Below are 12698 nucleotides of genomic sequence, written 5' to 3' on the forward strand. Positions count from 1 at the left end.
CCTCCAAGCCTCAGTTAGGATACTGTGCCCGGACGAGCGTACACAATAAGGAAGGATTTATGAATCCCGGGTAAGACTCATACCAGCCACACCAATCACACCGTACAACCTGTGATCTAAACCCAGTTAACAGTATGATAACAGAGGAGCCTCTGAAAGATGGCTCCCTACAACAATAACCCGATTTAGGTAACAATAACTATGTACAATTATTGCAGATAATCCGCACTTGGGATGGGCGCCCAGCATCCACTACGGACTCCGAGAAATAGAATTATCGGTAAGTAAATTCTTATTTTCTCTATCGTCCTAGTGGATGCTGGGGTTCCTGAAAAGGACCATGGGGATTATACCAAAGCTCCCAAACGGGCGGGAGAGTGCGGATGACTCTGCAGCACCGAATGAGAGAACTCCAGGTCCTCCTTAGCCAGGGTATCAAATTTGTAGAATTTTACAAACGTGTTCTCCCCCGACCACGTAGCCGCTCGGCAGAGTTGTAATGCCGAGACCCCTCGGGCAGCCGCCCAAGAAGAACCCACCTTCCTTGTGGAGTGGGCATTTACCGATTTTGGCTGTGGCAGGCCTGCCACAGAATGTGCAAGCTGAATCGTACTACAAATCCAGCGCGCAATAGTCTGCTTAGACGCAGGAGCACCCAGCTTGTTGGGAGCATATAGTATAAACAGTGAGTCAGATTTCCTGACTCCAGCTGTCCTTGAAATGTATATTTTTAAAGCTCTGACAACGTCCAACAACTTGGAGTCCTCCAAGTCGCTTGTAGCCGCAGGCACTACAATAGGCTGGTTCAGATGAAATGCTGACACCACCTTAGGGAGAAAATGCGGACGAGTCCGCAGTTCTGCCCTGTCCGAATGGAAAATCAGATATGGGCTTTTGTAAGATAAAACTGCCAGTTCTGACACTCTCCTGGCCGAAGCCAGGGCTAGTAGCATGGTCACTTTCCATGTGAGATATTTCAAATCCACATTTTTTAGTGGTTCAAACCAATGAGATTTGAGAAAGTCCAAAACAACATTGAGATCCCACGGTGCCACTGGAGGCACCACAGGGGGCTGTATATGCAGTACTCCCTTAACAAAGGTCTGGACTTCAGGAACTGAAGCCAATTCTTTCTGGAAGAAAATCGACAGGGCCGAAATTTGAACCTTAATAGATCCCAATTTGAGACCCATAGACAATCCTGATTGCAGGAAATGTAGGAATCGACCCAGTTGAAATTCCTCCGTCGGAGCACTCCGATCCTCGCACCACGCAACATATTTTCGCCAAATGCGGTGATAATGTTGCGCGGTTACTTCCTTCCTTACTTTAATCAAGGTAGGAATGACTTCTTCCGGAATGCCTTTTCCCTTTAGGATCCGGCGTTCAACCGCCATGCCGTCAAACGCAGCCGCGGTAAGTCTTGAAACAGACAGGGACCCTGCTGAAGCAGGTCCCTTCTCAGAGGTAGAGGCCACGGATCCTCCGTGATCATCTCTTGAAGTTCCGGGTACCAAGTCCTTCTTGGCCAATCCGGAGCCACTAGTATCGTTCTTACGCCTCTTTGCCGTATAATTCTCAATACTTTTGGTATGAGAGGCAGAGGAGGAAACACATACACCGACTGGTACACCCAAGGCGTTACCAGCGCGTCCACAGCTATTGCCTGCGGATCTCTTGACCTGGCGCAATACCTGTCCAGTTTTTTGTTGAGGCGAGACGCCATCATGTCCACCATTGGTCTTTCCCAACGGGTTACAAGCATGTGGAAAACTTCTGGATGAAGTCCCCACTCTCCCGGGTGAAGGTCGTGTCTGCTGAGGAAGTCTGCTTCCCAGTTGTCCACTCCCGGGATGAACACTGCTGACAGTGCTATCACATGATTCTCCGCCCAGCGAAGAATCCTTGCAGCTTCTGCCATTGCACTCCTGCTTCTTGTGCCGCCCTGTCTGTTTACATGGGCGACTGCCGTGATGTTGTCCGACTGGATCAACACCGGTTTTCCTTGAAGCAGAGGTTCTGCCTGGCTTAGAGCATTGTAGATTGCTCTTAGTTCCAGAATGTTTATGTGAAGAGACGTTTCCAGGCTCGACCACACGCCCTGGAAGTTTCTTCCTTGTGTGACTGCTCCCCAGCCTCTCAGGCTGGCGTCCGTGGTCACCAGGATCCAATCCTGTATGCCGAATCTGCGGCCCTCCAATAGATGAGCACTCTGCAACCACCACAGAAGAGATACCCTTGTCCTTGGAGACAGGGTTATCCGCTGGTGCATCTGAAGATGCGACCCTGACCATTTGTCCAGCAGATCCCTCTGTAAAACTCTTGCGTGGAATCTGCCGAATGGAATTGCTTCGTAAGAAGCCACCATTTTTCCCAGGACTCTTGTGCATTGATGTACAGACACCTTTCCTGGTTTTAGGAGGTTCCTGACAAGTTCGGATAACTCCTTGGCTTTTTCCTCCGGGAGAAAAACCTTTTTCTGAACCGTGTCCAGAATCATCCCTAAGAACAGCAGACGTGTTGTCGGAATTAACTGGGATTTTGGAATATTCAGAATCCACCCGTGCTGCTTTAGCACTTCTTGAGACAGTGCTAGTCCCATCTCTAGCTGTTCTCTGGACCTTGCCCTTATTAGGAGATCGTCCAAGTATGGGATAATTAATACGCCTTTTCTTCGAAGAAGAATCATCATCTCGGCCATTACCTTGGTAAAGACCCGAGGTGCCGTGGACAATCCAAACGGCAGCGTCTGAAACTGATAGTGACAGTTCTGTACGACGAACCTGAGGTACCCCTGGTGTGAGGGGTAAATTGGAACGTGGAGATACGCATCCTTGATGTCCAAGGATACCATAAAGTCCCCTTCTTCCAGGTTCGCTATCACCGCTCTGAGTGACTCCATCTTGAACTTGAACTTTTTTATGTACAGGTTCAAGGATTTCAGATTTAGAATAGGTCTTACCGAGCCATCCGGCTTCGGTACCACAAATAGAGTGGAATAATACCCCTTTCCTTGTTGTAAAAGGGGTACCTTGACTATCACCTGCTGAGAGTACAGCTTGTGAATGGCTTCCAAGACCGTCACCCTGTCGGAGGGGGACGTTGGTAAAGCAGACTTCAGGAAACGGCGAGGTGGAGACGTCTCTAGTTCCAACCTGTAACCCTGAGATATTATCTGCAGGATCCAGGGATCCACCTGCGAGTGAGCCCACTGCGCGCTGAAATTCTTGAGACGACCCCCCACCGCCCCCGAGTCCGCTTGAGAAGCCCCAGCGTCATGCTGAGGCTTTTGTAGAAGCGGGGGAGGGCTTCTGTTCCTGGGAAGGAGCTGCCTGTTGCAGTCTCTTCCCCTTTCCTCTGCCTCGTGGCAGATATGAATATCCCTTTGCTCTCTTGTTTTTAAAGGAACGAAAGGGCTGCGGCTGAAAAGTCGGTGTCTTTTTCTGTTGGGGAGTGACTTGAGGTAAAAAGGTGGATTTCCCGGCTGTAGCCGTGGCCACCAAATCCGATAGACCAACACCAAATAACTCCTCCCCTTTATACGGCAAAACTTCCATATGCCGTTTTGAGTCCGCATCACCTGACCACTGTCGCGTCCATAAACTTCTTCTGGCCGAAATGGACATAGCACTTACCCGTGATGCCAGTGTGCAAATATCCCTCTGTGCATCACGCATATAAAGAAACGCATCCTTTATTTGCTCTAAAGACAGTAAAACATTGTCCCTATCCAGGGTATCAATATTTTCAATCAGGGACTCTGACCAAGCTACCCCAGCACTGCACATCCAGGCTGTCGCTATAGCTGGTCGTAGTATAACACCTGTATGTGTGTATATACTTTTTTGGATATTTTCCATCCTCCTATCTGCTGGATCTTTAAGTGCGGCCGTCTCAGGAGAGGGTAACGCCACTTGTTTTGATAAGCGTGTGAGCGCCTTGTCCACCCTAGGAGGTGTTTCCCAGCGCGCCCTAACCTCTGGCGGGAAAGGGTATAAAGCCAATAACTTCTTTGAAATTAGCAGTTTTTTATCGGGGGCAACCCACGCTTCATCACACACCTCATTTAATTCATCTGATTCAGGAAAAACTATAGGTAGTTTTTTCACACCCCACATAATACCCTGTTTTGTGGTACCTGTAGTATCAGCAATATGTAACGCCTCCTTCATTGCCAAAATCATATAACGTGTGGCCCTACTGGAAAATACGGTTGATTCGTCACCGTCGCCACTGGAATCAGTGCCTGTGTCTGGGTCCGTGTCGACCGACTGAGGTAACGGGCGTTTTACAGCCCCTGACGGTGTTTGAGGCGCCTGGACAGGTGCTGATTGATTGTCCGGCCGTCTCATGTCGTCAAACGACTGCTTTAGCGTGTTGACACTATCCCTTAATTCCATAAATAAAGCCATCCATTCTGGTGTCGACTCCCTAGGGGGTGACATCCCCATATTTGGCAATTGCTCCGCCTCCACACCAATATCGTCCTCATACATGTCGACACACACGTACCGACACACAGCAGACACACAGGGAATGCTCTTAAAGAAGACAGGACCCCACTAGCCCTTTGGGGAGACAGAGGGAGAGTTTGCCAGCACACACCAAAAGCGCTATATATGACAGGGATAGCCTTATAATAAGTGCTCCCTATATAGCTGCTTTAATATATATAATTTTGCCACAATTTTGCCCCCCCTCTCTTGTTTTACCCTGTTTCTGTAGTGCAGTGCAGGGGAGAGCCTGGGAGCCTTCCTGACCAGCGGAGCTGTGTGAGGAAAATGGCGCTGTGTGCTGAGGAGATAGGCCCCGCCCCTTTTTCGGCGGCCTCGTCTCCCGCTCTTTAACGGATTCTGGCAGGGGTTAAATATCTCCATATAGCCCCCGGAGGCTATATGGGAGGTATTTTTTGCCAAAAAATAGGTTTACATTGCTTCCCAGGGCGCCCCCCCCCCAGCGCCCTGCACCCTCAGTGACTGCCGTGTGAAGTGTGCTGAGAGCAATGGCGCACAGCTGCAGTGCTGTGCGCTACCTTAAGAAGACTGAGGAGTCTTCTGCCGCCGATTCTGGACCTTCTTCTCTTTTCAGCATCTGCAAGGGGGCCGGCGGCGAGGCTCCGGTGACCATCCAGGCTGTACCTGTGATCGTCCCTCTGGAGCTAATGTCCAGTAGCCAAAGAAGCCAATCCATCCTGCACGCAGGTGAGTTCACTTCTTCTCCCCTAAGTCCCTCGTTGCAGTGATCCTGTTGCCAGCAGGACTCACTGTAAAATAAAAAACCTAAGCTAAACTTTTCTAAGCAGCTCTTTAGGAGAGCCACCTAGATTGCACCCTTCTCGGACGGGCACAAAAACCTAACTGAGGCTTGGAGGAGGGTCATAGGGGGAGGAGCCAGTACACACCACCTGATCATAAAGCTTTACTTTTTGTGCCCTGTCTCCTGCGGAGCCGCTATTCCCCATGGTCCTTTCAGGAACCCCAGCATCCACTAGGACGATAGAGAAAATATTCTGTGACCCATTAAAGTGAACCTGTCACCTACGCACAATAGGAGCACCCAATATCCGGGGATAAACCAATATGAATTAGGAAAGCATAGTCATTTACAAAGAAGAAGGACTGGGGCCTAATTCAAGGTTGATTGCAAAACAACATTTTCCTCTAATGGGCAAAACCATATGCACTGCAGGAGGGGCAGATATAACATGTGCAGAGAGAGTTATATTTGGGTGGGTTATTTTGTTTCTGTGCAGGGCAAATACTGGCTGCTTGATTTTTAGAATGCAATTTAGATTTCAGTTTGAACACACCCCACCCAAATCTAATGTGACCTCACCTTTATTTTGCCATGTGAGACCAGTGTCGGACTGGGGTATGAAGGGCCCAACGGGAGAATGCAGTGGTAGGGGCCCATATTTAGGGGTTTGACCAGCCTACAAAGGGGGTGTGGCCAGCCTCCACGGAGGCTTGAAATGCACAATAGTCTTGTGCAGTGTAATGCAACATATCTACCATGTAGAATACAAGTGCACAGTCTGGAACCTGATCCCTAGAGGAAGGAGTGGGCCCTCAGGCAGTGGGGCTCACCGGTGGTTTCCCCTGTACCCCTGTGGGCCAGTCCGACCCTGTGTGAGACTATATGATCCACCCAGCGCCCACTCTCCGCAAATCTCTGCAAACTACAACTGCACCGAGGTCTTGGGACAGGCAAAAATATATTTTATTACCATTGTATTATATGTGGCACTTTGTTTGATGGATGCTTTTTACTACATGGGGCCAGATTTATGTCTGTAAGTAAAGCAAAAAAAGCAAGTAATTTTATGTCAGGAACAAACCACGTTGCCATACAAGGGGAGCAAATACATGTATATTGTTTCTGTGCAGGGCAAATACTGGCTGCTTTTGCATGTAGCCTACAGCTTCATTCTTACACTGCAATTTAGATTTCAGTTTGAACGCACCCGACCCAAATCTAACTCTCTCTGCACATGTTACATCTGCCCTACCTGCAGTGCAACATGGTTTTGCCAAGTTGCTTGCTTTTTTGCTTTACCTACACACATGACTCAGGCCCATTATTTGGAGTTCATCTAGAAATGTGCTTTCCGATCAAGTGCAACATGAAGGTGGAAATTGGTCCAATTAAAAGTACCCGACGAGATCCATCGCTGCAAAATGCAAGTCCATTTGCATATTGGAAATGGCTTAGTGTCTCCCCAGTTAGCAAGAATTGTCCCTAAAATTCCATCTTTTTCTCCCATTTCAGTAATCTCGCTTTTGAGCTGGTCTGCAAAACTGGGTGCATGGATGAACATACTCCATCTTGGCTAGGACAGCCCATTATGCCAACCAACTCCTCCCCTCTATCTGAAAACACTGCATACCCTCCAACACTGCTGTGCTGAAAACCGGTACAAATGTGTAAAGGGGGTGTGGCCATGTGTAAAGGGGTGTGTGGCCCAGTAACGCTCCCATAGGAATGAATAGGATTGGGAGTCGCCAAAACTCGGTACAAAGCCCTTATTGGCCGTTACAGAACATAAAAAACCGGTACTGTACCAGACAAAAAAATACAATTGGAGGGTATCAGTCACTGCTATTTGCCAAACTGTACTATCATTGGCGTTTCTATAATGGGTGCAATGTGTGCGAGGCACACGGGGCCCTAGGTCCAAGGGGGCCCACCCCGCACCCATTTGTTTAATACTTACCTCTCTGAAGTCCCCCGTCGAAGCCATCCCTTTTCGGCAGCGCAATAGAGTTTGAACACTAGGGGGAACAAGCTCTATTGCGCCTGCTGAAAACTCCGGAAAGATGGCACGGCGGCCATTTTTCCGGAGTTTTGCGCATGCGCATTAGCAAAATCTTCGGGAAAATGGCCGCCGTGCCGTGTTCCCGGAGGTTTGCGCATGCGCAATAGAATCTGTTCTCAGACTCTATTGCCGCTGCTGCGGAGAAGGATGGCACTGCCGGGGGACTCCGGAGAGGTAAGTATTAAATCCTGTGCATCAGTCAGAGAGGAGGGGGCCCCTGAAGCAGAAGGCTGCACACGGGCCTCCTCCTCTCTTAAAACGCCCCTGTGAACTATATTGCCTTGTAGTCCATGTACTTTAGTGGAAATGTTGGCGGCATGCTTGCAGAACCAAACCTGGCAGTGCCAAATCTGATTTTGCACTTCATGAAAAACCCTAGGTGCAATAGTATGTAAAATATGCTGACGTGTAATGAAGGATCAATTAAAACAAGCAAGCTTACAAGCATTATGAATTTGTAAGTTAAGATGATGGAATCTCCAGGGGAGAAAAACATTTGCAGCCAATGATGGTGGGGGGCAATTATGATGTTTTAAGCACGGATGGTGTAATAGTTTGTATATTCTTCACGTGCTTGCGTGGGTTTCTTCCGGTAATCCGGTTTCCTCCCCCATTCCAAAAAATATACTGGTAGGATAATTGGCTTGCAAAATAAAAATTAACCCTAGTGTGAATGTGTGTGCGTGCACATGTGGTAGGGAATATATAGATTCAGGGGCGTCTCTAGAGAGGAGGGGACCCGTGTGCAGACTCAGTGTGTGGGCTCCCTCCTCTTCCGTAACCATCACCGCCGCTGCTAGCGCTCTCAGCGCTCTAGACTCTGGCACAGTGCCAGAGTCTACAGCACATACGCAGGACTACGAAAAATGGCCGCCGCGACATTTTTACGGAGTCCTGCGCATGTTCTGTAGACTGCACTGTGCCAGAGTCTCTAGTGGTCAGTGCGCTAGCAGCGGCGCGACGGCTACGGGAGAGGAGGGGGCCCACACACAGTCACCGATGGATGCCGAAAAGGTAAGTATAGGAGAAATGGGGGCAGTGTGTGCGGAGTGCCCCCCCCCCCCCCCCCGGATTCAGAGGCCTATGTGCACCGCACACACTGCACCCATTATAGAAACGCCAATGTATAAATTGTAAGCTCCACTGGGGCAGGGACTGATCTGAAGGCAAAATATTATCTGTAAAGCGCTGCGGAATATGTGTTCGCTACTGTATATAAATAATTGCTAAGAAATAATATTAAAGCAATGCAATAAAGGGGTGGAAATGGCACATACTTTGCAGGAGGGGGCACAGCTCTGTTGTCCCTGCAGAGCTTTATGAATTCTCATCTCATCCCCATACTTCTGATTGGCTGCACTTTGCATGAATGTGCACACAAAATTGGAACCTGGATCAAAAGTGACCCTAGTTGCCAGTTTTACCAATGTCTGACTTACAGCTAAATTGTTGTTCCTGATTACAGAAGCATGGGCTCTGCTGCCATCTAGTGGTAGAAAATCAATAAACACTGACTATCATACCTGTCCTGTGGCAAGTCTTTTGTTTCCAGATTGTCCTGTGTTGGTGTTTCTGCTCCAGGCTTTAAGCTTTTATTAGATGATGAAGGTCTCAGGTCTATGACGACAGTGGGGATATTTTCTGAGTGTCTATTACTAAGACACAGGCGTGTTTCTGCTTGGAGAAGACCTGGTCTGTGACTGAGTATTCTGTAAAGCATAATGTGGGGTGATCAGATCTGCTAGGCAGGACCTGTGTTACGCAGAAACTGATTAAACAGACACAACAACTTGAGTCACATCTTATAAAAGGTTCTGTGAACGTTTTCCCCTGCACACTGCCCAGCAATTATCATTTAGCCGATCCATCAAATGTACACACCAGATTAGTTCTACAGTGCCTTGCTAAAGTATTCCCCCCTTGGCTTTTTACTTATTTTGTTACATTACAACCTGTAATTTATTTTTTAAATCTGAATTTTATGTGATGGATCTGCACAAAATAGTCTAAGTTGGTGAAGTGAAATGAGAAAACTTTATATAAAAAATAATTTTTATAAATAAAAATTTGAAAATTGGCACATGCATATGTATTCACCCCCTTTGCTATGTAGCTCCTCAAAAGTTCTGGTGCAACCAATTACCTTCAGAAGTCACATAATTAGTGAAATGAAGCCAACTGTGTGCAATCTAAGTGTCACATGATCTGTCAGTATAAACACACCTTTTCTGAAAGGCGCCAGAGGCTGCAACACCAATAAGCAAGAGGCATCACACCATGAAGACCAAGGAGCTCTCCAAACAAGTCAGGGACAAAGTTGTTGAGAAGTACATGTCAGGGTTGGGTTATAAAAAATATATCCAAATCTTTGATGATCCCCAAAGCACCATCAAATCCATCATGTTCAAATGGAAAAAACATGGGCCAATATTTACAAAAAATCCGAGTTTGTCCGATTTGTGTTTTTTTTTCTAAGTCCCAACACGGGAATTCACTAAGCACAAATCTTGAGGTTACTTGCGGTCAACTGCTGACCGCAAAGTTCCCATCATTGGATACAATGGTGCGCCTATGCGCTACATTGTATCTTCACTGCACAGCCTCACTGACACTACAGGAGGTCACAGCCAATCAGGAGGGTACCACGACGTGGCGCTCCCTGATTGGCTTAAGGGACCCTCTTTGACAGGAGTCAGGGGGGGTCCCGGCAGACGGGGAAAGGGGTCCCATGTGTAAACATGGGACCCCTTTCAGTGCGTGGATCGGGTATGCGGTTTGTTTTTTTGCCAAGTACGTGGATTATAAAAAAAGGACACGACACACTGGATTTAGGGGAGTATAATTTTATTTTCAGGTACCCTGGAATCGACGTCGAGACGTGGGCCGAGTCAGCATCTGAACATAGGTAAGTATGTGTGTGTCGGAATGCATGTAATAAAGTTGTACTTTCAAGGTGTGTGTGTCCTGTTTTTATTTGGGTATTTTTTTTGCAGAAGAACTATAGGTACCAGCGGGCCCGTTTAACCCCCGCATGCTGGTACTTGTGGTTCTCCAAGTAACAGCTTGCGGGGGAGGCTTGCAGGGACTTGTAGTTCTTGTGCAAAAAACAATATTCTTTTATTTTACACTTGGCTATCAGCCCCCCATCCGCAGCCCATGGATGGGGGAGACAGCCTCGGGCTTCACCCCTGGCCCTTGGGTGGCTGGAGGGGGGGACCCCTTGATTTAAGGGGTCCCCACTCCTCCAGGGTACCCCGGCCAGGGGTGACTAGTTAGTGATTTAATGCCAGGGCCGCAGGGACCTATATAAAAGTGTACACCGGCTGTGGTATTATCTCTCTGACTAATGGAGCCCGGTGCTGGTTCAAAAAATACGGGGGACCCCTACGCTTTTTGTCCCCCGTATTTTTTGCACCAGGACCAGGCGCAGAGTCCGGTGCTGGTTGGTCAAATATGGGGGAACCCCTGTCAATTTTTCCCCCATATTTTTTCAACCAGGACCGGCTCAAAGAGCCTGAGGCTGGTTTGGCTTAGGAGGGGGGACCCCACGCAATTTTTTTAATAATTTGTAACACCTTAAACACCTTTTAAAAGGTACACAATGAAGCCCTGCAGGGATTTCACAGATTCGGACTGGATTCCTTGTGTTTTGTCAGGCAGTGTTTTACTCATCACTCCTGTAAAACACTGCCTGACATTAGGAATCACATTGACATCGGAAAAAACGAATGTGGAAAACTCGGCAGCTTAGTAAAGGACCGTATCAGGATTCAAAAAGTTGCAGTAAAATGCACCTGATACCATTCGAGTTCAAACACCCTTAAAAACGGCAAAAACACGAATCTTTGTAAATATACCCCATGGTACCACAACAAACCTGCCAAGAGAGGGCCGGTCACCAAAACTCACAGTCCGGGCAAGGAGGGCATTAATCAGAGAGGCAGCACAGAGGCCAAAGGTAACCCTGAAGGAGCTGCAGAGTTCCACAGCAGAGACTGGTGTATCTGCGCATGTGACCACAATAAGCCATACACCCCATAGAGCTGGGCTTTATGGAAGCGTAGCCATAAAAAAGCCATTGCTTAGTGTTAAAAATAAGAAGGGACGTTTTGAGTTTGCCAAAAGGCATGTGGACGACTTCCCAAATGTATGGAGGAAGGTGCTCTGGACAGATGAGACTAAAATTGAACTTTTTCGGCCACCAAGGAAAACGCTATGTCTGGCGCAAACCCAACACATCCCATCACCCCAAGAACACCATCCCCACAGTGAAACATGGTGGTGGCAGCATCATGCTGTGGGGATGTTTTTCAGCAGCAGGGACTGGGAAACTGTTTTGAGTCGAGGGAAAGATGGATGGTGCTAAATACAGGGATATTCTTGAGCAAAACCTGTTTCAGTCTGGCTGTGACTTGAGACTGGGACGGAGGTTCACCTTCCAGCAGGACGATGACCCGAAGCATACTGCTAAATCAACACTTGAGTGGTTTAAGGGGAAACATTTAAATGTGTTGGAATGGCCTAGTCAAAGCCCAGATCTCAATCCAATTGAGAATCTGTGGTCAGACTTGAAGATTGCTGTTCACAAGCGAAAACCATCCAACATGAAGGAGCTGGAGCAGTTTTGCCTTGAGGAATGGGCAAAAATCCCAGTGGCAAGATGTGGCAAGCTCATAGAGACTTATCCAAAGCGACTTGCAGCTGTAATTGCCACAAAAGGTGGCTCTACAAAGTACTGACTTTAGGGGGGTGAATAGTTATGCACACTGAAGTTTTCTGTTATTTTGTCCTATTTGTTGTTTGCTTCACAATAAAGACAAAAACATCTTCAAAGTTGTAGGAATGTTCTGTGAATGAAATGATGCAAACCTTCAAACAATCCATTTTAATTCCAGGTTGTGAGGCAACAAAACATTAAAAATGCAAAGGGGGGTGAATACTTTAGCAAGCACTGTTAATCCCGCATGGGCTGGAGAGGGCTCTCCAAGTTGAAACCTGTGGACTTACACTGTATGTATGTTTATGGGTAGGAAATCACAAATGGGAGAACATTCCTACAATGTCCTGTTAAGGCAAGATAACAAATTGAGTGAAATAATACAGCTCTTACATGTGTGGCACAAGGTGAGAGGAAGAGAGAGAGAGGAGGGATTAGGAGGGAAAGGAGGTGAGAAATAAATATGGGGAGGTGGGAGAGAGAGAGAGAGAGAGAGAGAGAGAGAGAGAGAGAGAGACACGCAGTGGTGGTGGGGAGACAGAAAGAAAGAAAGATAAACAGAGAAAGAAAGACACAGAGAGGGTGAAAGAGAGGGAGAGAGACATAGAAAGAAATAGAGAAAGAGAATTTTTTTGCAGGGGAGAGAGAGAGGAGGGAGAAGGAGGG

At 47.6% G+C, this 12698-nt stretch overlaps 1 protein-coding gene across 7 annotated transcripts in view; it reads right to left on the reverse strand.

The window, feature by feature from the left end:
• LOC134945472 (dynein axonemal assembly factor 8-like) overlaps positions 1-12698 on the reverse strand; it is a 318655-nt gene that overhangs the window by 270103 nt on the left and 35854 nt on the right. For all 7 annotated transcript variants that reach the window (XM_063934780.1, XM_063934779.1, XM_063934778.1 and 4 more), the window contains one exon: positions 8839-9024. In XM_063934780.1, coding sequence (XP_063790850.1) covers positions 8839-9024 — 186 coding nt within the window. The remainder of the gene's footprint in view (positions 1-8838; positions 9025-12698) is intronic.

This window comes from Pseudophryne corroboree, chromosome 7, assembly GCF_028390025.1.
Source record: "Pseudophryne corroboree isolate aPseCor3 chromosome 7, aPseCor3.hap2, whole genome shotgun sequence".
Classification (NCBI taxonomy): Eukaryota; Metazoa; Chordata; class Amphibia; order Anura; family Myobatrachidae; genus Pseudophryne; species Pseudophryne corroboree.